The 26622-nt window shown below is 47.0% G+C and overlaps 1 protein-coding gene across 2 annotated transcripts in view; it reads left to right on the top strand.

Moving 5' to 3' along the window:
- Anos1 (anosmin 1) overlaps nt 1-26622 on the top strand; it is a 186460-nt gene that overhangs the window by 102147 nt on the left and 57691 nt on the right. The window contains exons 6-8 of one of the 2 annotated variants that reach the window (XM_047536878.1): nt 444-573; nt 11763-11968; nt 15869-16013. In XM_047536878.1, the coding sequence (XP_047392834.1) occupies nt 444-573; nt 11763-11968; nt 15869-16013 (481 nt within the window). The remainder of the gene's footprint in view (nt 1-443; nt 574-11762; nt 11969-15868; nt 16014-26622) is intronic. The other variant, XM_047536879.1, reaches the window with a different exon arrangement.

Here is a 26622-nt window from a genome sequence, read left to right as displayed (position 1 = left end):
TTACTTCTCGATATTGCTAGCAGTCTTCAAGTGTGTGGGTTCTTATTCCTGCTTCTAGAATTACATCTGGTATGCAAGCTCAAGAGGCGTCTTCTTTCTGTGACCTAGAAATGAATTCATTTTCTGGTCTGTAATGTAATTCTCAGGGACACCTTATGGACTGAGTCCCGCAATGCTCCCTTTAGACACCAGATTTTAAAACAGCCCAAGTGTTTGTGATAAGACCTTTGCCTTCCAGAGATGCTTACCTTTTGGAGATGAGACCTGGGGAGCTTCCGGATTCCTGAGGACTCTTTTCGAGTCTGGGAGTGATAAGCGGGGCTCGTTCACAGGGAGGGCCGGGCTCGGCCGCGTTGGCCGGAGAGTGTGCATCGCGTCTGAAACACACCCAGTGGACGTGGCAGAGTAAACACTGACCTCTGGTCTGTGACATTTCCCCTCAGACCACGGACGAGCGAGTTCAAATGACGGACATCAGACCCAGCAGGTGGTACCAGTTCCGAGTGGCAGCTGTCAATGTGCACGGGACCCGGGGCTTCACGGCACCCAGCAAGCACTTCCGCTCTTCCAAAGGTCAGTCTCGCTGTCCTGCACCCAGTGGGGGGACTGTGGCCTTGCTCCCCAACACACCTGGACCTGGCATGTTATTCTCATCTCCTTGAGGTGGTTGGTCAGCAGGTACCCGTGGTGTTGCTGCAGAAGGGGGGCAGCTGTGTTTGAAGGTACCATCCACGTTTATGCCTAAGGATGTGTGTGGACCTTTACCTTCAAGGTGTCACAGGAAATGACAATAAGGGGGCTTTGTAGACTTTGAAGTTGGGGTTTTCCACCATGGACTTCTTCTACTCAATGTCTTCATTAAGATTCTCCATCAAGCTAGGCGCGGTGGTGCACGCCTGTAATCCCAGTGGCTTGGGAGGCTGAGGCAGGAGGCTTGTGAGTTCAAAGCCAGCCTCTGCAACTTAGCGAGGCCGTAAGCAACTCAGCAAGACCCTGCCTCTAAATAAAATATTAAAAAGGGCTGAGGATGTGGCTCAGTGGTTAACTGCCCGTGGGTTCAATTCCTGATACAAAAAATAAAATTAAAAGAAAGATTCTCCATCAAGCATAATTCCACAAGTTTGGGGGAGGGAGCCTGAGTTTTAGGTCCTTTAGGCTATGTAACTTTCCAAAAAAAACAGTTGTTAAACTGAGAGTGAATTAGTCTCTTAGTTTTGTTTCATAACATCCAGAACCTGGACACCTCCTAGTTTCTTTTGGGCATGGCTACGATTTTGCAATCTCCAATTCATTGGTATTTAAAACCTCCGTGGACTGAGATGAATTTTCTATGACATCGGTGGTTAGTTTATTCTGTAAGAGTTGAAGGACATAATTTAGCCAGATAACAATATCTTCAGGCTTATGTCTCCAATGGACTTTCAAAACTAATTTAACAGCAGCTTGACTAATCAAGATCTGTTGTTTTATAGACAACAAATTAGTCAGATTCACTCTGACCTAAAGTCACATGGAGGCTAATTTAAACTGATCGTAAGCCAAATGCATTGTGGTATTCATGATCAAGGTGAGATGTGTAACATCAAGGGTATGGATACTACAATTGCAATTTCTGAAGCAAGTTTGCAGAAATGTGCACGTCTCAGTCTGTCCACGTCTCAGTCTATCTGCTACTACTTTCTCTGCAAAACACAGGACTCCAGAAGAAAACTTGTAGTAAAAGTAATATTTGGAATCCATTAAAGAATGCATTGTAGATTTTCATCTTTCTTAGGAAAATAAATCATTTTTTAAAAAGAGAAAGGTGTGTTTTGTTTCAGGGAAGCAAATGCAGCAGACAACTAAGCATGCTTTAAAGTGGAATTAGAAAGACATCAAACTGAAGACAAGACTCGGTCTCCAGCTGGTCTGATCATTTGGAGAGGCTGGTGAAATGAATAATTAATCCTAGGTTAGGAGGCAGGGATCAATAAAAAGCTTGAGGACCCTTCCCTGGTTTTCACGGTTCAAATATGATCCAGACAGGTCGTGGTCCTAATGTGTTGCCATCTGTTCAGTAGCCAGCGGGATCGGGGCTGGCACTTTAAGAACAAAGCTGCTATTTCAGACCTCAGACAACGTCTGGAGACAGATGTCAAATTACCTGTAAGACTGGCAGCACCTCCTGACTCAGGGGGGCCCAGAGCGGGAGGGGGAAGGAGAGGGGGTTTGGCTCCCAGGATTCCTTGTAGAGCCCTGCTGTGCCAGGATCCCGAGTCCCCAGGCAGAGGTCTGCAGACAGTCTCAGGGCTATCATGGGGGGTGATCCCAAGGTTGGAAAGCTGCTCAGTTTCAACGCTTTTTGGTGTTGCACAGCAATGCAATAGACCAGAATTAGAACAACTGTCTCTGAATTTAAGTTGGCTTTCGTTGAACAAAAATGTACCATCTTTTGAAGTCACCATGAGAGAGTTGTTCTGTTTCCTGCTTGTGATTTATGCCCCCAACTCCAATACTATACATCGCATTGGTAGGTGTATCCCAGACATTAGTCATTAAACTCTTAAAAACCAAAAAAGTACGCACAGAATTCGTGGTAGGCTCTATGACTTCTTCAGTGGAGATACATCACAAGAACGATGTGGGTGTCCCAGATATCTAAACGGGAATATACTTGCTCTCTCCAGGCAAAGGAGACTTTGCCTCTACCAAGATGGCGCCAGGTCTTTCAATCTCAAGTGGAGAGAAGAGCCTCACTGGGAAATATTTTCTCACAACTTGACTGAAATAATTTATGTACCACAGAATCTCCCCTTCACAGGTGTACAACCCAACTACTTTTATTATTTAAAGTACTGTGCAGACGTCACCAACATTCGAGGTCAGAACAAATCCAATTCCCCCAGTAAGACCATGCCACACTGGGGAAATTTAAAGGTAAAAAGAAAGTTCTTTCTGTTTCTTTAATTTATTTTATTACCCATGTATTTGAATTACAGCCCTATTAGAATAATCAGCATCCTTCAGTTCAGGACATCTGTTCACAAAAGAACCTTTTTGCAGAAAAGGGTCTAAAACATAAGCATCACATTGATGTTCAAATGATTTCTCCATTTCTGGAAATACGTGCATCCCCCAAGAAATAAAGGATGCTCTGCTTCCACATTCTCTTCTCTCAACGGTTATTTTTGTGATTGACGATGCTATCCTCTGTGCTGTTCGTCACAGAAGAACTTGAGTCCTTCGTGATGCTAGTCATTTCCTATAAGCCACCAGCAGGTCCTCAAAAAATACCAGATTTCCCTTTCTGCCTGTGTTTTAGTTTTTCATCCCTGTGACTAAAACTCCTGGCAAGAACAACTTAGAGGAGGAAAAGTTCATTATGGCTCATGGTTTCAGAAGTTTCAGTCCATAGACAGCCAACTCCATTGCTCTGGGTCCAAGTGAGGCAGTACATCATGGCGGAAGGGTCCAGTGGAGGAGAGCTGCTCAGCTCATGATGGAATCAGGACAGAGACAGGAGAGAGGAGAGAGGAGAGAGGAGAGAGGCGAGGCCACAGAGAACACCCCAGTGCCTCATTTCCTCCAGCCACACCTCACCTGCCTACAGTGACCACCCAGTCAGCCCATTCACATTCCAATCATCTCACCTCTGAATATTCCTACAATCAAAACACAAGAGTTTTTTGGGGACATCTCATATCCAAACCATAACTTAATGCATGGATCCTAATCTGCTCATTTCTGGCTTCGCCCACATCCCTATCCTCTCTGACCAGGAATTATTGCAATAGTTTCCTGACTGGTCTCTCTGCTTCTGCATCTGTCCCTTTATTCTCAACCCAACAGTCTGAGCGACTCTGCTAGAATCTGTCACGTCGGCTCTGTTCTGAAATAGCATGTCCTCACAGTTCCCAGCTCTAATGTGAGCGGAAGCCATGCTCTTTACGACGTCTACAGACTTAAGAGACCCTCCTCCCTCCTTCCTCTCAGACTTCCTCTCACCCCCACTCTCCCACCGAACCCAATAGTCTCCTTCGCTATCCTCCGAACTCTCCGTGGCCACAGGACATTTGCACTGCAACTTCCTAGAACCAGAAAGTCCTTTCTTCACAGGGAGGCAAAGCTGACTTCTCCACCACCTCCACACACCAAGGTCTCTTTCTCAGCAAAACCTTCTTTGGCCACCCTTCCTAAAATGGCAGACAAAGAAATCAGCCAACAAACCCACATTTCTCACGCTCTATTCTTTCTTTCTTATTGTCAGTTTTCACTACTACCTAGAATATTTTACACATTAAACATTTGGCTGTTCTGTCTTCCGTTGAGTTCGCGTGAATGTGTGTGTGTCCCACAGAGGCAGACATTTTTTGACTTTTTGTGCACTTATTAACTCCAGAGTCTGACACGTCAGGGCTGCTAGATCAAACTGCACAGAATAAAAAAGGAATGAATATACACAATTAGAAAAATGAGAGCTTACACTCCATTTAGGTATGATTTATCAAAATGTGTAAGTGCATTTGACTATCAAGTACAATTAGTTAGAACAAATTAAAAAAAAAGAAAAAGAAAAAGGAATGAATCCTGAGTCATACAAAGACAAGCTGAAATCAGAAAAAGAACTGTGTTTTTACTCTTAAATTTCCCCAGTGAAATAGAACAACACTTTCATGACGGCTATAATGTTTCAAAAAAAAAAAAATGGTGCCTTTTCTTTCAGTAAATGCCCATTTATTTGTTTTGCTGCAGAACTGGAATTGTACTGGTCCTCTGGTGATTTAACATTGCTTTAAGAAAGAATCTGTGTTTCCACAGTAGAAGGCTGTGTCCAAGGGCAAGCAATTATCTAACGGACTTGGGGCAGGTAGCGATCTAGCCATAATGGGAAGGAATGTTTTTCATCTGCCATGAGCACTTCTGGAAATAAAAGTAAAATTAATTAAGTAGAAAAAGAAAAGAAGAATAAAAAAAAAATAGAGTTCTATTTAGTTTAGCCTCGCTGTTGGGTGTTCACAGGCTATAACCCCAATTTTCACAGAGAAGCCTAAATTCTTGCCATTATCTTCCTTATGATTCTGTTCAACTCAAAATTCATCTGTAGTTTGCCAGAGTGGACTGGTGAGTGTTGAAGGTAATTTCTTTTTAACTCATTTATTCTGCCCTGATTGAATCCTAACTCAACATCTCTATTTTATAGAAAATTCTAACTGCCTAGATTAGAAAGTACTCTAATGCCTGGATTATAGCTCAGTTTCATGCATACCCTGCTCCTGGCGACCACCAACTCCTACCTGCTCCAGAAACTATCCAGAATTACAGAATGGGTAAAATCAGGAATTTTTTATTTTTATATTTGTATTTTAAGTTTTGCTGGTAGCAGTAGGAATAAAAGAGAGCTTGAAATGCCTCTTAAATTTATTTGTTAAAGTTCCATGTGCCATTTTTTTTTTCTCCAGTATTTGAGAAGGGAAATTGGCTTAAAATTTTAACAAAAACCAGGCATGGTAGTGCATGCCTGTAATCCCAGCAGTTTGGGAGGCTGAGGCAGGAGGATCGCAAATTCACATCCAGCCTCAGCAACTTAGCGAGGCCCTAAGCAACTCAGTGAGACCCTGTCCTAAATAAAATACAAAATAGGACTGGGGATGTGGCTCAATGGCTAAGTGCTCTGGGTTAAAACAAGAATTAAAAATAAAGTTAATAGTGATTGCATAGCCTAGTGCCCCTTTCCATTTTTTCTCTCTTTATTTGGAACTTGGAAATGTCCTGCTGGCCCATATTGGTTTGCCTTCTCAGGTCACCCCTGAGATTTAGGGCTTTTCTGGCCGCTCATCCAGCCAGATCCTAGGGTCTACCTAAACTCCTTTTCTACTTCATTCCACCTGGAAGAAACGACTGGGAACTGCGGAGCGCGAGGGGTACTAGTGTGTGCACGTCTGTTGACACACGCTGCCTTGAAAGGCAACCTTAGCCATAGAGACGGCCAGCCAAAGCTGGGAGTCTTCCAGAAGCCGCAAGATTCTAAGCTTCCACAGCTCAGGGGGGTTGAGTGTGGTAGTTCACGTAGGTGGAGATCCAGGAAACCAGGGGAAGGTAAGAGGGGCAGGAAGGCAGCAGAGGGTGACTCCCGACACTTGTTACCACTGTGGCCGAGAGGAGCCCCGTCCCCAGGGGCAGCTGGGGTGTGGAAAGCATGCCCCGTCCAGCGGTGACTTCCTGGAGAGGCACGTCAGGGAGCCCCGGGGTCCAGGCACCGCCACAGCTGTGCAAGGCAGAGCTGGCTCTGGATCCAGACAACCTCAGAGCGGGAGGAGGTACAGGTGGCAGAGCCCTGGAACCACGAAGCACCCCGGAATCCGGGTGGGGCCCTGGAAGTCCGCCTCTTGTCTAATGCAACAACCCTGCGATCCCTCTCACACGCGGCCGCTAAGAAATGGTGGATTGATTTTAAACGCATGTGTTAGTAGTTTCACCACCGGAAAGGAATCCCAATGTTATTAAATATTGCCAAGTTTCCTTTAGGAGCCGGAGGTAGTAACTGGAAAGGTCACGTCTTTCCCTGCTCAGCTTTCTTCTCCCTCTTCTCTCAGCGGTAGACAGGTTTTACATGACTGTCCACTTCGTGGAATAAGAAAGCCACTGATGTTTAACTAAGGGAGACCCTAACTCGGCAGGCACACTATTGGGGTCAGGGTTGTATCTGCAGAAAAATACACAATGGCTTTGTGTTCTTTTTGCTTCTTTATCAGCAAATGGGTCTTGAACCTCTTCCTTGATATTGTTCATATTCACGGAATGGGTAAAAGTGCATATATTGCCGAAATACAAACTGCTCAGTGGCTGCTACTTATGGTAAGACCGTATTTACACCTCTGAAGAATCTTGGGAAAAAAATGGTTTGCTTTTGGCTCTTGGGACTATGTGCAAATGCAAATGAGCACAGGAAGAAGAAAATATTCCAGATTTAGTGGACCCCATAAGACAAAATCAGAATCTTTTTTTTTTTTTTTTTATGTTTTTCAAAGCAGGCAAACATTCGTTGGGACATTTTAGATTAGTCAGCATCAATCTGACACTGCAAAAATGATATACATTTAAGGGATCTTATGAAGAAAAAGGTAAAAATGCAACTTAAGGTCTCATTAACCTCATATGTCTTCGTATATTTATGGCAGGGTTTTTTTTCCCTCCATATTTGGAGTTTTTTTCTTTTTTTCCCGTCTTTCTTTTTCTCCTTGTTTCTGCATGCAGTACAAAGGGAAAGGAAGCAGGGAGCATCGTTCTCACGGGGTCTAGGGCTCACACGCTCGGCTGTTCTGCACGTGCATTTCAAAGTGTTGGTAAGACTAGACAGAACTCACTGGTAGTAACTAAGTTCCCTGGGGTTCCTTGGGGACCCAAGACTACACTCCCACGGCTGCTCATATGTTCCACTTCCACTGAGCAAGTCTTTGTCATACATGAGTCTTGAAAGCATGTAACACTTGCCAGTTTACCTGCCATGAAGCTTCAGCAACTTTCCCACGACTTACGGCCTGGGTGTTTAGGATACTGCACGGCGAATAATATTTTTTTTAAGGGGGAAGTAAACTATCCCAACTATAATATCTGGAAAGGGAAAAAATGAGGTTTAAATATTATGAGAACCAGTGTTCTATTTGGTTGGAGAATTTGCAACATAGTTGCAACGTGGCTTTAAAAATAAAACTGCAGTCGATCTTGGTCCCATCCCTTCCGAGGTGATCCAGTGACGCAGCTCAGTGGGAAGTGTGACTTCAGACATCTACATTCATTTTCCTGCAGTACATATAGTTTTTATTGTGTGTGTGCGTGTGTGTGTTAGCCTGTGATTATTTATAGGGGTTACTTTCTTTGTAGCCCTGGCTATTTATCTGTTTCTTTTTTTCTTTTTTTTTTTAAACATGCAAGCACAGTTTCTATATAACAAATAGCATTGTCTGCAAACCGTACAGGAGACTGCCTCACAAAAAGTGATGGAATTTCTCCCGGGACAGGCGGACGGGGTCCTTTCCCATGAGAGTTCATGTCAGTGCAATAATAGACCTGCATTTCGCCCAGGGTGATAAGTGGTTCCGTTTGTCACTCTGCCCACACCAGGCTCAAAGTGTTCCTTTGTGCCGAGACTTCGTGCCTATTACTCTGTTGCTTGTCACGTGTGCCACGAAAGGTTAAGTGATAAAACCTGAACTCTGTCTTGCTGAAAGTCAGCAGGTCCATCTTCTTTTGCTAAAAGCACCACCTAGGATCATCGATAAAAGGGATGGTTTTTCTCCAAGGCCGAAGCTGGAGGCACATACTAAATATTCAACGTAGTTTGCATACGCAGTCATGCACGTTGTGTGTGAGTGGAAGGAGCTCAGGGGACCTGCCCGGTTCGGTTATCTCTGAGAGTGGCATGTTTTCTGCAATGCATTCCTGCAGGTAATTGTGAGCATCCAAAGGAGTTAGTGGAATGAGTCAGCAAGAGAAATAAGAGAGAGAGAGAGAGAGAGAGGGAGAGAGAGGGAGGGAGAGAGAGGGAACATGTTTGGTTTGAAACTCAGATGAAGGAGTTGAGAAAATGCTCATTCTGTGATGTGGATCTGACCCTCTCCCTCTGTAATCTTGAGCTAGAGAATTGAGAAATTGATCCTCAGATTCCCTATCTCCAAAGGGAACAGTAATGCAACATCTAATCAATAATATACAATCTTGTGTTAGTAAAATTGCAAATAAACAGGGTTCACGTCAAGTTTCATAGAGTTAGTTCCATAACTGCTTTCAAAATTCTCTTGATTAGGGGCTGGCAATGCATAGACCATGGTCCAGATTCAGCACGTGGCCTGTTTTTGCAAATGAGGTTTTATTACAGCATAGCCACATACATAAGCCACATGTTAAGCTGTGCCAAAGTAGCAGCCATTCAGACCCAGGCAGTGGGGCACACCCGCAGACCCAGCAGCTCAGGAGACTGAGGCAGGAGGATCGCGAGTTCAAAGCCAGCCTCAGCAACTCAGCGAGGCCCTAAGCAACTCAGCAAAACCCTGTCTCTAAATACAAAAAGTGCCGGTCTCAGTGGTTAAGTGCCCTTGGGTTCAATCCCCAATACCAAAAATGAATAAATAAATAACAGCCATGCGTGTTCTGGAAGCTCTAAGTGGGTTATCTCCACCGCTCCAGAATTCTCTGTTGATTTTGTGACTTAATAGAGATTATTTTTAGGAAGAAAAACCACTGAGACTGTCTTCTCTTAGTAATGGAAGTACACCCCCTTGGTGGTGCAAATTGTCCCAAAGAGTCTTACTTTTGAGAAAGTATAAAGCAGATCTTCATGTTTTTGAAAGCATTATTTCCTCCTAGGCTGTTTGCATGAATTTCGTTCTTCCTTGTTTTGTCATGCTTCACGAACTAGATGCTAGTGTTCTGGATTATCACCATTGCATCGAAGGTAAACGCCTGCTGAGCATTTGCTGCGTGCTAGGGGCTCTCCTGAATGCGGGAATATGCACAAGGGAAGAAAAGAGACAGCGCTTTCCTAATTTCCGGGACAGGGAGACAGAAAACTACTAAGTACAGGTATCTCTCAGCATTCACGGAGGATTGGCTGAGACCCTCGAGGATACCAAAACCCACACACAAACGTGGGCACTGTGTGCAGGTAACCGGTGCATCCTCTTATAGATTTTCAATCTTCTCTAGCTGACTCGGGGTGCCTCAGGCTATGTAAGTGTTGTTATACTGACGAGGAAAAGTCTGGACGTGTCCAGGGCAGATGGACTCTCTTTTTCTAGTATTTTCAATCTGCCGTCTGCATTTCAACTTTCCAATTTAATAGTGATTATTTGTGGAGGAGGAAGAGATGAGGAGAATCTCATCCTAGTCATGGAAGTGCACCAACTTGGTAGGATCAAGAGTCCACATGGGCCGTACTTTTGAGAAAAAGTATGAAAGATATATATTATTCTATTGATAGTATGCGATATGTCTATTGGTGATAAGGACTTTGGAGAATCCTAAAGCAGGAGAAAAGTATGGTAAGATTTCCTTGGGGAAGGGGGACTATATTAACTTCCTGGTACTATAACAAATACCTGAGGTGTCGACAAACAAAGAGAAAAGGTTTATTTTGGCTCATGGTTTTGGGAGGTTTCGATTATTCCTGTCGCTTTTGGTCCTGTGGTGAGGCAGCACTTGACGGCAGAGAGAGACCAGCTCAATTAACCCACTCACCTCCTGGCTGGGGAATGAGAGGGAAGGAAGAAGAGACTGGGGGTCTCAGAGTCCCCTTCAAGGTCACACCCACAATGACCTAAGGAGTCTTGGGAGGCAGCATGTGGAAGATTTGCGGGACCTTCGGGAGGTTGTTGTGCTCTTACTATAAGTAAGACAGAAAGCCAGGGGCGCCAGTGTAGAAGGGGGACCTGATGTGGTTATGCAGTCAAAATAAACCTATTTCCTTTATAAAGTGGCCAGCCTTCAGTATTTCATAATAGCAGCAGAAAGTGGATGCAGGCAGAGGAGATGGCTGGAGTCTATGTTTGGGGCAGAGCCAATGGAAGGCGCGTTTGCCCCGAGGGAGACGAGGGCAGGGTGTCCGGGGGGAGCGTGGGAGGCATCCTGATTCTGGTTCTGGATCCGTTAAGCTTTCTCAGACCTCCATGTGGGGCTGACCAGAGGGCATCTGAATCCTTGAACTCAAGTTCAGAGATGGGGAGCCATCAACTCGGAGAGGGTTGTTACTTCTGTGATGCTGAATGTGAGCCCTAGAGAGGATCCCGCTGGACAAGGGAAGAAGGCCCATGTTCAGAAACTGGAATGTTCTTGTGTTGGGAGCTGACGGATCGTGAGGAACAGGGTGTGGGTGGCTGAGAAGGAGCTTCGCAGGAGCCTGAAGCAGGTTCAGTAGAGAGAGGCATCCCAGAAGCCAGGAGGGTGTTTCAGGGAGAAGGAAGTGACCCAAACAGATGTCTCTGCGACACCCAGTGGGAAGGAAGCCGGTGCTTCGCTTCCAGAAGAAACAGGAGAGAGCATGAGTTCCTGGGGGGCAGACTCCCGGCTCCCCGGCCCCAGGCAGAGAAATGTCCAGGTGAAGGCCATCTCCCCAGAGTCGCCCGTTTTACATAGTACGCGTCTCACGGGCTCCGCCTGGACTTACTGACCCGGCAAGTCCCAGTGTGAATCCTGGGCACCTTCAGAGAATTCCTGCTCTCGATTGTTGGGGAACCGTTCATCTAGCAGTATCGTGGGCTCACCGGCTTTGGATTGGTCCCTTTCTTTAAAAAAATATGGCAAAACTTTCTGATTTTAAATAGCGAAGCAACTAACGGTCTGCGGGCCAGGCACCGTGGACCAGGGAAGCAAGCCCGGGATTCCACAGCTTGCAATGATTCGCAGCGACCACCAGGGTTCCTCCTGGCTTCTTCGTCCCTCTGTTGTTAGATTTGGTGTCTCTGCGCCTCCTGTGCAGATGGTGATGTAGCTGGAACCCCGGGCTTGCGGTGCGGGCCGCCTGCCTGTGGTCACTCTGCACCTGGAAATGAAGGACAGAGTCTCCAGCTGCTACCACTCGATGTCGTGTCCACGCAGAGTTTCTGGTCTGGCGACTCTAGCACCCGATCTCACTCTTGACAGCTGAGATCCTGGGTTCCCGGACACCCCAGAAATGGCAAAATGGCAAAACTGGACGGGACGCCCGAGTCTCCTGATGTGCACATAAAAGCCGTGTCCCGTTGTGCGCCTGGTCGCGACTCAGACGGCTTCTCTCTCCACTGGGGTTGCAGATCCGTCCGCACCACCGGCGCCGGCCGACCTCCGGCTGGCCAACTCCACCATCAACAGCGACGGCACCGTCACCGTCACCGTGGCTTGGGACCTGCCCGAGGAGCCAGACGTGCCTGTGCACCACTACAAAGTGTTTTGGAGCTGGACGGTCAGCAGCAAGTCCCTCGTCCCGACGAAGAAGAAGCGGAGGAAGACGACAGATGGGGTAAGGGAGAGGAGGACGGGTCCCTTCCTGCCGGGCGGGATTGCACCGCGGGGTGGACGGTGGCCTCTCTCTCGCCCGCCCTCCCCTGGGTTTGGGGAATGCAGGAGCTGGGGTTGGGCAGGTGTCCCCTGAGGGTCCACATGTGGGATTAAGGGTCCCTGCTGGGAGCTGGGCGGAGGTGGTGGGGTCTTCAGAGGTGCGACCTAAGGGACCCCTTCAGGACGTTGGAGGTGTGTCCTTGAAGGGGCATGGGGACCCCAGTCCCTTCCTCCTCCTCTTCGTTTCTAAGAAATAAGGAGAGCAATTTCACGGTGCCAGTCTGCATGCTGCATGGCCCACCGCAACAGGGCCGCCCATCAGGGACTGAGACCTCTGAAACCAATCTGGGATAGGTCTTTCTAAGTTGCTCTCCTCCCGTGTTTTTTAGAGCCACCGGACACCGGCGAGCTTGCCTGCTAAGGGTTTCTTTCTTCCACACTGAGGCAAAAGCAATTGACTTTAGTGCAGTCACCCATGTTCTTATTCTAATGGCAGTTACAGCGTCACCTTAGAAATCAAAGCGACAATTTAAACTATGTCCCTCTTACCTGCCTGGCCAAGAAAATGAAATAATGAGAGATGTCTTCATGTGCCTCCCCCGCCCCCTTGTAAATTGGAAAGCAAATGTTCCTGGCTCTTGTATTTCAAGGTGTCTCCACCTGCACACAGCTGAGGAAGTACAGTTTGACCACATGTCGTTTTTCACATAGATTTAAGAAGAATCTGAAGTGGCTTGCCATGCAGATACCAAGACCTTCTATCTCCCTTCAACCCTTCTCTGCAGCGAGATTTCTATCAGAGTGAACGTGACATTTTAGTGCATTAATGGGAGTTAGTTACCCCATTTCTTTTTAGTGTAACCTTCTCTCATTTTTTTTGAAAAAACTTTTTTGGATTCATCGTACACAAATGGGGTACAACTTTTCATTTCTCTGGTTGGACACAATGTTTAATCACACTAGTATACCTTTCTTTATTTTGTTGTTAGGAAATTTACATAAACACTTTTCTCTTCCCCCTCATTTATCAAGTTGAATTCCCTAAATGAATTATGTTTAAAAATGCTTTTAAGAAGATAAGACTTCTTTGCACTGAAGATTGTCTCTGCTCTTTAGAATTATGAATTATGTCTCCCAAAGCCCATTTCATTGGCACTTAATTATTTTCATTTTGAAGATGTCTTCATACAGTTTGATCTCTCATGTTTTGAAGAATTCTGCCCTGTTTTATCTCATAGAACCAGCTCAAGAGCTAAAGTTGTAAAACCACTGGAATCCAGAGGAAAAAGGGACAAGGTGAAATGTTAGTCGCTCCCCACTTCATGTGGCATTAGATGAGATTCATCACCAAGCAGTATCAAAGATACCCGGGGATATTAGCCATTTATGTCTCTCGTGTGTCCATGATATAAATAAAGTGTAAATGATACACTTAATTAGTCACCATTATTAATCACAGTTAGTAATCTAATTATTCATAAACCCAGTGTTTTAGTTTGTTTTTTCGCTGCAGTGAGCGAAAGACCTGACAAGAACAATTTTAGAGGAAAATTTATTTGGGGCTCATGGTTTCAGAGGTTCAGTCCATGGTGGGCTGACTCCATGGCTCTGGCCCAAGGTGAGGAAGAACATCATGGCGGAAGGGCCTGGAGGAGGAGAGCAGCTCAGGACATGGCACCAGGAAGCAGAGAGAGCTCTGCTCACCAGGGACCATATCTAAACCCCAAAGGCACAGCCCAGTGACCCAGCTCCTCCAGCCACACCCCACCTGCCTACTATCACCACCCAGTTAATCCCTATCTAGGTATTCATGCAAAAATTAAGTTGCATCCCATAATCTAGTCATTTCACCTCTGAACATTCTTGCATTGTCTCATGTATGAGCTTGTGGGGGACACTTTATATCTAAATGGTAACATTCTTGGTAGCCTAAATCATGGGTCACTATGTTGTGTTTGTGTTGTCCAATGGAAAAGAAGCAAGTTACGTGAATCATTCCAGTTTTCGATATTAAAGTTTGACCAATTGATCAATAAGATTAGAACACAGAAAAGCACAAAAGGAATAAGAATTTTCTTCTTGGGCATCAAGTCTTCCCTTTTCCTAAGACGCCATTCTAATATCCACGGTGACTAAATTGTGGGAACCTCTGAAAGAAGTGAATTTTAGTTGACCTTGTCGGAAGGTAAGAGGTTAGGGAGAAAGATAAGCAGTTAAACAAATAAATGCTAAGCAAAGGAGATGGGGAGCCCAGATTCACGCAGACCTGCTGGTGGTAAAAAGAGGAAATTGTCCATGGGGAAGCAGTCTTACTGGGGATACCAGCTGGCAAGCTGCTGAAACCAGGGAGTCACTAGGGGCAGCAACAGCAGTCCAGAATCTGTCCCAGAGCTGATCCCATGACAGAAGGTTTGATTTCTGCTCAGAGATACCTCAAAAACCCAGCAGAGTCTGATGCCAGCTCTCCATTTACGGACAACCTTAAACTCATCATTCAGAAATGCCCATGAACATCTGTTCTCTCCCTGCAAAGAGATCTCCACAAGCACAGAGTGGGAATCAGGGTGCTAACAGAGGAATTGAAGCAAGAGATTTACTCATGTGATCTAAAATTTGGTGATTTCGGACCACAGTGTAGCACCCTGGGTATATAAAACTGGAATGATCTTAAAGCAGCTCGTTAAAAATAGAAAACTGGAATGTTCTCTGCTGGAAAGAATACTACTAATCCTGTCCATGGGTGTCACATTAATGATCGACATATTTTTCTTCATGAATGTTAATTACTACCAATTTGTCCCCTTTATAGACACATTTTCTTTTCAATATCATCTTTTCTTTTTTGGTAGCACAGATTTAACCCAAATGCCCTCTTCCACTGAGCCACACCCCAGGCCTTTTTATTCTTATTTTTATTTTTTTGAGATAGGATCTCACTAAATTGTTTAGGGCCTCTCTTAGTTGCTGAGGCTGACCTCTAACTCATGATCCTCCTGCCTCAGCCTCCCAAGTGGCTAAGATTACAGGTATGTGCCACTACGCCCGTCCACCACCTGTCTTTTTTATATAATCAAATACATTATATTTCAATGAGTATTTTAAATTCTAAGGCAACCATCTTCTTTGTCTTGATTACAGGTTCTTGGAAGGGAACCTAATAAACTTCTCCTAACCCTAAGCCGTAGAAAAAGCCCTGGATTCAGTTCTAAGACCCACAAGTTCACCCTGATCTGTGCACTTGGGAGACATGACTTTCTCTTTCAGCCTTTGCAGAATTCCTATCTGTCCCCAAGACATTGGACTGATTATACAGTTTTGCTTGACTTCATTTTTATATCAGCATCACCTACAGAAAACTGGGTCAGTGTTTGACATTGGTAATAACTATGGCAGAAAAATCTTGAGGTATTTTGTCAAGGTGATTAGTCTTACAACTTCTGGTGGAACTTTTCTCAGAAGGTGCAGACTAGATAGCAAAAAAGTACAATGAATGCAGTTTCCTAACCTTCCTAGGTCTCTGGCAACGCAAGTCTGTGTGAGTTCATTAGGAAGAGCTCTCTGTTCTGTTCGAACCAGCATCTAGAAGGAAGGATGTTTGAAATCATTTGTTGCCACCCTGCCAGAGAGCATCTAATCTAGTTGTTGCATCAGGAAGAGTACTTTTTTAATGGGTTTTGGCCTTTTTATGAAACCTATTTCGATCCTTGGTAGAAGTGGACTCTACAGGGGTGAATGCACACAGCGTCTGACCTCAGGAAGTTAAAGGGACATGCCGTGCTTTATGATGTCTTGAGATCTGCTACAGAAATGAGAGGCATGGACCGTTGGTAATGGGCTAAGGGGATACGCCCTTCCTTTGTAGCTTCAGAACTCCGTAGTCCTGGAGAGACTTCAGCCAGACTGCGATTACACGGTGGAGCTACAGGCCATCACGTACTGGGGACAGACCCGCCTCAAGAGTGCCAAGGTGTCCCTTCACTTCACGCCCACACACACCACCAGTCGCAGTAAGTGACCTTGGCTTGTTTCTTGAACTGATCGGGACACACGCCTGTGTACCTATGGAAGAACTCTGTGCAGAATAATTCCGCCTCTGCATGCGTGACGAAGGTGCTTGTTGGCAGTGCAGTCTTTTTGGTGTTGCTAAGGAAATTGACCAGGAAAACTGAGGCCGGATGTACCGCGGTGGTAGGGTGCTGTCTAGCATGTCCGAGTCCCTGGGTGCCGTCCCCAGGACCATTACAGAAAAAAAAATCCACACCTTATGAGTCATCTTTTTTTATTGATTTTTTATTTGTTCTAATGAGTTGCATATGACAGTAGAATGCAGTTGTTCATTTTGATGAATCATACATAAATGGAGTGTCCTCTCTCATTTTTCTGATGGTCCATGTTGCAGGATCACATGGTCATGCAGTCACACATGCACATGAGTCAGCATATCTGTTCACTCTACTGTCCTTCCTGCCCCACACCCCTTCCCTCCCTTCACTCCCCTCTACATATCCTAAAGTAACTCTACTTTTCCCTAGCCCCCCACCATTGTGAATTAGCAACTGCATATCAGGGAAAACATCCAGCCTTGATTGTTTTGGGATTGACTTATTTCCCTTACCATGATATTCTCCAGCTCCATTTACTGGCAAATGTCATAATTTCATTCTTCTTTAAGACTGAGTAATATTCCATTGTGTATATATACCACAGTTTCTCTATCTATTCATCTGCTGAAGGGCACCTACGTTGGTTCCATAGTTTAGCTATTGTGAATTGAGCTGCTATAAACATTGATGTGGCTGTGTCACTGTAGTTTGCTGATTTTAGGTCCTTTAGGTGTAAACCGAGGAGTGGAATAATGGGGTCAAATGGTGGTTCCATTCCAAGCTTTCTGCGGAATCCCCATATTGCTTTCCAGAGTGGCTGCACCAGTTTGCATTCCCACCAGCCGTGTATGAGTACATTTTTGCACTTAACCTTATTTGCAGACTTTGTACATGTGCGTGCTTCTTTTTAAAGAGAATCCAAGTTGTCAAACTGTTACCGCTGTCGTTTCCCTCCTAAAGATGTGGCCTGTCTGTTTTCCTTGCTGTCACACTGTGGCCGTGGTTCTCTTTGGAAAGCTACCTAAGGCCCATTGAGGGAAGTCCCTTAAGCTTTCCCACATTGGTTTTCCTCGCCTTCGTAATTAGTGTTTGTCACTGAGCAAAGCAAGAGGGTCTCATAGGACATGCACATCTTACTTGTAAAATCAGTTCCTCGATGTTTGTGGCTTGTGAAGAGTGGATGCTCCAGGGACTGGTGGCCTTGCTGCACCTGGAAGGGGCTCAGGGGACCGGGCAGGAATGAGGACAGGGCCAGGGAGAAGGTCCCTTGTCCTGGGACCCTGGCGACATGGGTTCATCCGACTGCAGAAGCCTGCTTCCTCGAGGTAGTGCAGCTGGATCAGAAGGTGAAGAAGGCATTAAACGCTCGTTTAAACTCCACAGAGGCAGTGCTGGCTCTGTAGGTAGATGCAGCCGTTGCCCATAAATAAATATCTTCCACCACCTGGGAAGAGGTAGGATCCCAATGAGCAGGTTGGTTGGAAGGGACGCTTTCAAAAAGTACCAGGAGCACAGCTTCCTGGTTTTTGGAGAAACCGTCTCTTTGGAGATTAAATAGATTCAAAGGGGTCTATTTTTATGAGGAAGTCCAGGTGTTATATAACGGTTATAACTGCTCCCTAAAAAGTCTCATGGAACTATTTCTATACGTTTAGCAGCTTCACTCATCATTTTTTTTTTTTTTTTTTTGGTACCAGGGATGGAACCCAGTCCTTTTTATATTTGATTTAGAGACAGGGTCTTCTGAGTTGCTCAGGACCTTGCTAAGTTGCTGAGGCTGGCCTCCAACTTGCGATCCTCCTCCCTCAGCCTCCAGAGCCGCTGGGATGAGTGGCCTGAACCCACCATGCATAACAGCTTCATTCATTTTTAAATCCACTTGTTCATTGGTTCATTGTATTGAAATGTGTGCCTGTGAATCCTGATATTACTGACTGTGGTCCTAGAAACACAATATGCTATACTACACACATACGTGTTGCATAACACTCCCTAAGATGTTTGATGCACACTAAATACATGATGTACATACTCCATATAGTGCACACGTCCTGTAAATTTTTCTATAAATATCGTGGGCATGTGTGTATACATTTGCATAATGTGCACTCACATATATGGATACAGATACAGTCATGTCTCAGCGTCTGTGGGAGATTATTTCCCAGACCACTGCCCCACGAATACCCAAATCCAAGGGGACTCAAATCCCTCCCGTAAAATAGCATAGTCTTTGCATATAACCCATGCACATGCCCCACCCCACGCGCTTTAAACCATCTCTAGGTGACTTTTGATACGATGTCAACACTGTGTGCACAGTTGATCTAGTGTATTGTTTAGGAAATAATAACGAGAAAAAGTCCGTGTGTGTTCAATACAGCTGGAATGTTTTTCCCAAGTTTTTAAAATTTTTAAAATTTGTTCTAATTAGTTGTACATGACAGTGGAATGCGTTTATACATTTTGACAGATCATACATAAATGGAGTGTCACCTCTCATTTTTCTGACTGTCCATGTTGCAGGATCACATGGTCATGCAGTCACACATGCACATGAGTCATCATGTCTGTTCACTCTACTGTCCTTCCTGCCCCACATCCTTCCCTCCCTTCACTCCCTCTACCTAAATAAAGTGACTCTATTCTTCCCTAGATGCCCCCCTTATTGTGAATTAGCATCCGTATATCAGAGAAAACTTTCAGTCTTTGTTTCTTGGGGTTTGGCTTACTTTGCTTAGCGTGATAGTCTCCAGCTCCATTCATTTACCAGCATATACTGTAATTTCATTCTTCTTTAAAGCTAAGTAATATTCCATTGTGTGTGTATGTACATTGTGGGCATGTGTGGCATGTCACTACATTTCTTTATCATTCGTCTGTTGAAGGGCATCTATGTTGGTTCCATAGTTCAGCTATTGTGAGTTAAGCTGCTATAAATATAGATGTGGCTGCGTCACTGTAGTGTGCTGATTTTAAGTCCTTTGGGTGTAAACCGAGGAGTGGGATAGCTGGGTCAGATGGTGGGTCCATTCCAGGTTTTCTGAGGAGTCTCCACCCTGCTTTCCATATGGCTGCACCACTTTGCATTCCCACCGGCAACGTATGAGTGGACCTTTTCCCCCACAGCCTTGCCAACATTTATCGTTGCTTGTATTCTTGGTAATTGCCATTCTGTTCGGAGTGAGATGAGGTCTTTGATTCCTATTCTGTTGACTCCACAGATGTGGAGCCTACACTTATAGCAGGCTGACTGTATACACACACACGCACACACACACACACGCACACACAGACACATTTTTCCCAACACTGGATGTATTTTGGTCTCTGCCTTGAAAGTGCCTGCTATTAAATTTGGGAGATAAACATAAAACAAAGACACAGGTCCCTGGGGCTTGCTCGTGGAGTCCCAGGCAACCGCGGAAGCAGGAAGAACCAGCGTGGAGGTGGGGAGCGAGGGCCACGTTCCTCCTGATCCTCTCGTGATTTGTGAGCTCCGGACACTGACACCTTCCCACACAAAAGCAGAATGTGGGAAAGGAAGGACCCGGGAGGCGCGCTGGACGGAGACCCCAGCGTGGGGAGAGTGCCGGGGGTGGGGGCCCTTCTCTCCTGTGTCTGGACCAGGACCCGCCACGTGCTAGTGGCTCCCTCTGCCTTCCGCCTTGCCGGTCCTGCTTTGAGCTGCCTCTCAAGGCCTCCACCTTCAGGACAGCAGGCAGGGGACATGCAAGTGGCCAGCCCCTCCCCCACACTCCAGGTCCACACCTCTGGCTCTTCTCAGGAAATGTCCCCACCGTGATCTCCAGGGAACTGCGGGCAGGCCGGCGGTGCCAAAGGCAGGTTTCCATCTCCTGGTTCCTTCCTTTCCGAAATCCAATTCTCCAGGAAGCCCTCTGTCTCTGATCGTAAGCGAAATGTGAGATGGGTCCAAATCTTGCTCTAGTTCAAACCATGTCCTCTCCTCCTCAGAAAACTTAGTCTTCCAGCTAATTCCTGTTCCAGACTTCTGAACAGGAACATCTGCGCTTTTTGAAGTGAATCCCCGTCGTGCGGACGCAGGCAGGGTGTTCTTCAGAGGGTGTCCTTGGATTACGGGTTTCTTAAGAGTCCGCTTTCACTTCTTTTTTTAAAAAGTTTTTTTAGTTTGTTCTAATTGGTTATCCATGACAGTAGATGCATTTGTGCATTTTGATAGATCAGACGTAAATGGAGGGTCATCTCTCATTTTTCTGATGGTCCATGTTGCAGGATCACATGGTCATGCAGTCACACATGCACATGAGTCATCATGTCTGTTCACTCTACTGTCCTTCCTGCCCCACACCCTTCCCTCCCTTCACTCCCTCTACCTAATCTAAGCACCTCTATTCTTCCCTAGCCCCCTTATTGTGAGTTAGCATCCGCAGATCAGAGAGAACATTCGGCCTTGGGTTCCTCCAGTAAACAACATTCTTTCCCCGTTAGCAGCTGGAAAGGGTTTGCAAGCTCCCATAATTGAATGTGTGTCTTCCCAGATCCAGGAAATGGGGAAACACTCCAACCTCAGCCTCTCGTTGCTGAGGTCAGCTCATCCAGAGCCCGTCTGGCCGTGGTCGCACAGCAGGCAACTCTTCTGTGGCGCTCTGCTTTCTCAGTCTTCCTGGGACCTCCTGCCACAGCTCCGGGAACTCAGTGAGATCTTTGAGGATCTCCTTCTTCTGATAGGATCGCAGTCCGTTCTGGCTCCCCTTAGGCCTCATTTCCCAGTCCGTTCCAACCCCATCCCACTCGGTCAGCCAAGCCCCTCTGTGTGGAAGCACCTCTCTCCCTTCACCCAGGTCTCTCCTCTGTGATCCAAGTGGACCGTTCCTTCCTCCTCCTGTGGCGGACTCCGCGGTGTCTCAACCCACGCCTTCAGCTCGCACACCTGAATCCACCATCGAGAGTGTCTCGTCAGGGCCGGACGCCACGGTCATCTCTGTTGTGATGCCCCGCGGGCCATCTGCTGGAATGCCCAAAGCATCCATCATGGCTCCGCGTATGACCTGCACCGCGCACAGTTGTGAAGCGGGATTAATGAGTATTCCTTCCCTTGCCTAGAACCTCAGCTCACCTTGGATGGGTCTCCTTGGTGCTCATTTTGAAAGCACATCTTTCCTTTGTCTGGGTTTTCCATCCACCTTCCTTCATAGTACGTTCCAGAGCTTTCTACAGCTGTCATTCAGCCGATAAATCGAATACAGCAGCAAATAGAAGGAGAAGCGAGAAAGAGTAGGTATCTGTTGTCATTTCCCAGCAACCAAGGTTGTCTGTCTTTTCCAGGTAGTTTGCCTATTTTAATTATATGGTGGACAGTACCAGAGGAATCCTCTTTCTGGGTGAGAGTTTCTAGCCATGTGGAAACACACTAGAATTAGGACTGTTAAGTGAGTTAGTTGACATACACAATAATACAGAGTAACTCTATTCTTCCCTATTCTCCCCCACTTATTGCGAATTAGCATCTGCATATCAGAGACAGCCAAGGTGTTTGGTTGATGCCTAGGGGTCAGGATCTGTTATAATCATCTTTTAAAATTAGCAAATCTCTTCCCTGACCAGCAAGGGTATGACGCTAACCTATCAATAACTGCTTTATTCTAAAGACCAAGTCCTTAGAAATAGCTGCATTCAGCTGAGTGATAAACAGGCATCTCATTTGAGATTTAGAAAACTAATGAAAGAGGAAAAAAAGGTGCAAACTACCTACGGCAACACCCAGTGTTTTGGTCTCTGGTTATTCAGCAGAAGAGACGTTCATGTGGGAGGTAGTCGAAGGGTAGTCAGGAATTCATCTCCCAACCTTGATACATTCAGGATTTCATATCCCAACCTTGATATGTAATCTGGTAAACACCAGTGTGTGGCTTTTACAAGAACACTCATATTTCATCTTGAACAAGCTAGAAATAAAAAATAATTAGAACTTTACAGTGTGAGCAAGGGAAATTACATCTTACACAAAGTAGAGTACTAACTGTCGGCATGTAAATTACTTTTTGAGTTATATTTTTCCAGGTTGGCAGGCTGCTAGGGGTCTTAATGATCAATATTGTCATGGAGGCAGAGGCTGGGTGTTCATGAGGTTTATACCAGCCTCCCTTGGAGGTCGGAGGACCTAGCTCTGCCTTAGGGGGAAGTGCAGCTTGTTTTCTTGGAGGCAGGAGGAATATTCCCAAGGCTGACACACCCTCAGGTTTATGCCTCCTTCCTGGGACTGGAATATGCTCCTCACTCTCCAAAACATGATGAAGGGGAGAGAGAGCACTCTGAGTATCTCAATCTGTAAAACTAGTTCGGCAGGGCAGGGTGGAGCCCCGCTATGATCACAGCAGCTTGAGAGGCCTAGACAGGAGATTCTCAAGTTCAAAGCCGGTCTCAGCATTAGCAAGGGGCTAAAAAAAATCAGAGGGACCTGTCTCTAAATAAAATGATTGTGGCTCAGTGGTGGAGGGACCCTGAGTTCGATCCATGGTACAACCCCCTCCCCCAAAAAAACAAACAAAAAAAAGATCAAATTTGGATGTTTGATAAAGTAGGATGCGTTTTCATTTTCTTAGTATTTATGATACTACAGAGTAGAAAGCAGACTTCATGCCAAAGTGGAGACATCCTTACAAAGTCAGAAACATACCCCAGCACTTGAGCATACCCGGCGTCTGTCTGTGGCCGTGGTCAACTAAAGCGACCCTATTGGTGGGTGCCTTCTTCTCCCCATTTCTTTCACTAGAAGGACAGGGATTCAATCCCCACGTAGGCAAAAATAAATTCCTACCTCTCCAGTGAAAATTTAATTTGCATAGGATTTAAAATCAAATAGAGGAATAAAATTCAGGTAGAGGTTATCATAGCCTGCTCACTTCCATCTTGGTTATTTCCTGCAGATTCTCAATAGCACAGATTTGGAAAACTTCAGACATGGGAATGGTCCTGTGAGCATGTGACTCTGATATTGGAGTTTGGCAAGCCCTTGGGGTGTCAGGGGAGGGTTCTGTCCCTCCATGGTGGTGGGGAGGAGATGGGTTAGAACTGGGTCTGTGCATTTTCTCTGTCCTGTGTGTTCCTCTTCCTGCATCCAAGCTCCTGGCCACGCTGCCTGTCCCAGGGCTACACTGGCTCTTTCCACCTCCTCCAACTGAACTGTGACCAACATGAGCCTGACTGATGTGCAGGGTCACTTCTGAGCTGAGCAGGTCACACTGCGTGAGCGAGGTCCTGAGACAGGCCATTCAGTGGGCATGGCTGCCTGAGGAAGGAGTGGACATTCCATGCAGTGGACCTTCTGCAGCCCCAGTGTCCCTTCTGGTCCTGCCTTCCCTGCCTAGGGAGTGGCCTCCCCTCCCATCCTCCCTCCCCTCTGCCTCCCACTCTCCACAGAGTGTGAACATCCTTGCTCTCTTAGGACAACTTGAAAGCACCTTTCCCTTCTGTCAATGCACCTTAATGCACTTCTCAAAGGACGATGGGGACATTAGGAGGCAGAAAAAGCCTTTCATCCAAGAACAGAATTTCTGTGTGTGCAAACTTGTCAATACAGACCATGAGCCAAAGGAAAAGGACAGCCTTGGATACCGTTTTCTTTCCTCATTACTAAGGGGAATGAGCTGGATGTCTAGGAAACTCATAACCCAACGCGGGAGACGCACTTTCTTAAGAGAGCACAGCCAATGGGCCTGAGCGGAAGGTAAGCCACTGGAGAAGATGCACTACCTACAGGAGAACATGGAGCTACCTACAAAATAACGCATTTCCAAAACAAAGGAGGCATGGGATTTTATTCTGGGAGTCCGTCCTTGTTCATTTTAGGAGTGCCATGTCTGAGCATGGTCAGTGCAGGGCCTTGGTTTGAGAATATAAGTAGGTGGACACAACTCCGGGCTTGCTCAGCTCAGGTCAGGGAGCACATTGTAAAAGGTCCAGATGGGGAACAGAGACCCTTCCAGATTCCAGACCTGACCACTTCTGGGCATGCTCAGTGCAGGGTCACAGAGAAGACAGATGTCAGCATTTCTCAATAAGCTGAGTTCAATATTACTATGAACCTTGTTTTCTATAGGAACATAAAAGAAAAACAAGTAGTGCAGTTCTGTGTTCTTAGAGATCAAGGCTGGTTCTTTGTAGGTATTTCTCCAAGGTTTTACTACAGGAAAAGAAAGCCCATTTTGAAGATGTGTTAGAGATTTGTCACTAAAAGTGTCTGCCTCCCTGAGTGACAGTCCATCACCTGGACATGGAGACATTTGTTCCTGAGATGTCTCTTGGATTCCATCTACATTACTATACGCTTAGAAGTGTGTCAAACTGCAGGCGATTTTCAATATTTGTTTCAGTGCTCCTTTTTGATTTTGGAGTCTATGCTAACAGCGTCTTATCAAAAAAGCTGCACACAATGGCCCAAGGGCCACACCCAACCCTATACCTGCTTCATACCTCAGATGTTGCTGGAAGGTAATCACACATGCTTTCAACCATGTCTGGGTCCTCTAGAAATCTCTTTTCCAACTCACATAGTTGGGGATCATTCCTGAAATAAGAAATTGGCGAAAGAATGACCTCCTGGGGAGTGGAGAGACTCAGGTCTTCATTCCCTGCACACACTGGCTGACCCCACCCTAAGTCCAAACCCTTGGGCCCCTCTGACCTCAAACCCTGGACACGTCCTCATGAGTCCATTGAGTGTCCTTACCATTCACTCTTTCACTTTCAATCTGGAATGAATGGGGCCCAACTTGAACTTGTGGCTGGCTTGACCTCTCTTTTGTTCCCCACCCCCTTCCAAGTGACATTTGGGACTTCCCAGTAACCTTCTCATACACGTGACTTCAGAGGGAGATACTCTCTTAAAAAGATTGTCACACACTGCCTTCCACAGACTCCCACACACAAGCACAACCACCCACTCCTCTACAATAGGTACACTATTTCACTTTGAAGTTTAATGCTTTCAACTCTTGGTGGGAAAGTTCCCTCCATCTACTCCCAGATCACCAATCAAAATGAAAGAGGAGAAAAAGCCCTGGAGTTCAGAGCGGACCCCCCCATAGGGAACGTGGAGAGCTGCTAATGACAGGAGAGTCCATGTAAAATGAACAGTGTCAGTGTGAGTGCAGGACCCTGGCCGGGGCTAGTCATTTCCCTAGAGACCATTGCAAAACGTCATATTGACACCCATCCAGGAGAACAGACACAGTCACCTTGAGTTATAAATGAGTTGTCGCTTATTCCTGTAGGAGAGTCCCAGTGTATTTTGCTCACTATTGGGGAATAGGGTACTAGGATTGAACCCAGAGCCACTTAACCACTGAGACACATCCTCAGCCCTATTTTTTTCTAAATTCAGAGGTAGGGTCTTGCTCAATGACCTAGGGCCTTGCTTAGTTGCTGATGCTGGCTTGAAACTAGCAATCCCCAAGCACCAGACTCTTGAGTGGGTGCCCTGCAGGGGGGCTCCCCATCCCCAACTGCCTTCCTTATTACAGTATTGAGAGCGCCAGTTCTGTCATTAGGTCCATGATGATATTCTTGGACTTAATCCCTGGGATGTCAGGTATGTAAGTAGCTGCAGGTGCCAGGCCTTCTACCCAGAGGCGAGTGTGCACCAGAGCCAAGGACGCAGAGGGGCTTGGGCTCCCCTGGCCTCCCGAGAGCAGGGGACCCGTGCTGCCAACGCGCCCTGACGTCCTTGGGACAGCGGGGTCCTAGCAACCGGGGGTCCCTCGTGCTCCGCGTGCCTGGTACCAACCGCCCCGGAACACAGCCCGTTGGCCACTGATCGCGAAGCGGCCATCGGAAGCAGGTCCCGCCACCCGCTGCCATGGGCGGCTACCTGGCCAGGCAGCTGAGCTCCCTGCGCTCCCGCTGGGCCGCGCTGCCTCCCAGGCGCGCAGAGGGGCCCAGGGCTGGCAGGGCCAGGCCCGGGCGCTGTCCCCGGGAGCCCGCGCTCTTCCAGCCCGCCCTCCTCTTCCCGGGCTTCTTCATGCTCTCCCGCTCCCTGCCCCGCGTCGCCGTCCCCACTGCGCCCCGCCCAGGCCCCGGGTCCGGGGCGCCCCAGCAGCCTCTGGTGCAGCTCCTGAAGCGGAAGCCCAGCGCTGCCGGGACCGGCCAGCGCCCAGGCGGGCCTGCGGGCGCCCCGAGGCGACGTGCGCGGCGCAGCCCGGTCACCGTCTTCCTCGACCCGCCCCAGCGCCCGGGGACCCGCTACGAGTGCCCGCCCAGGGTGCCCACCCCAGACCCCTGCGCCCTGGCGACGGTGCTGAAGGCCCTGGCCCGCTGCACCAAAGGCAGGAGGCACTTCCGTGGCCCTCTCTGGTTCGAGGAGCCTGAGCCCGAGCCGCCAGGACCCCAGCCGAAGGAGCCCCAGCCACAGCCAGAGCCCAAGCCACAGCCAGAGCCTGAGCCACCCAAGCCCGATGTCCCTGAGCTGCAGAAGAGTGCGGAACCCGGGCCCTCTGCGTTCGCGCCTGTGGCCAGCGGTGGGGTGACGCGGCCC

Source organism: Sciurus carolinensis, chromosome X (assembly GCF_902686445.1).
Source record: "Sciurus carolinensis chromosome X, mSciCar1.2, whole genome shotgun sequence".
Classification (NCBI taxonomy): domain Eukaryota; kingdom Metazoa; phylum Chordata; class Mammalia; order Rodentia; family Sciuridae; genus Sciurus; species Sciurus carolinensis.
The sequence above is the reverse complement of the archived record's forward strand: the minus strand, read 5'-3'. Positions and strand labels throughout refer to the sequence as shown.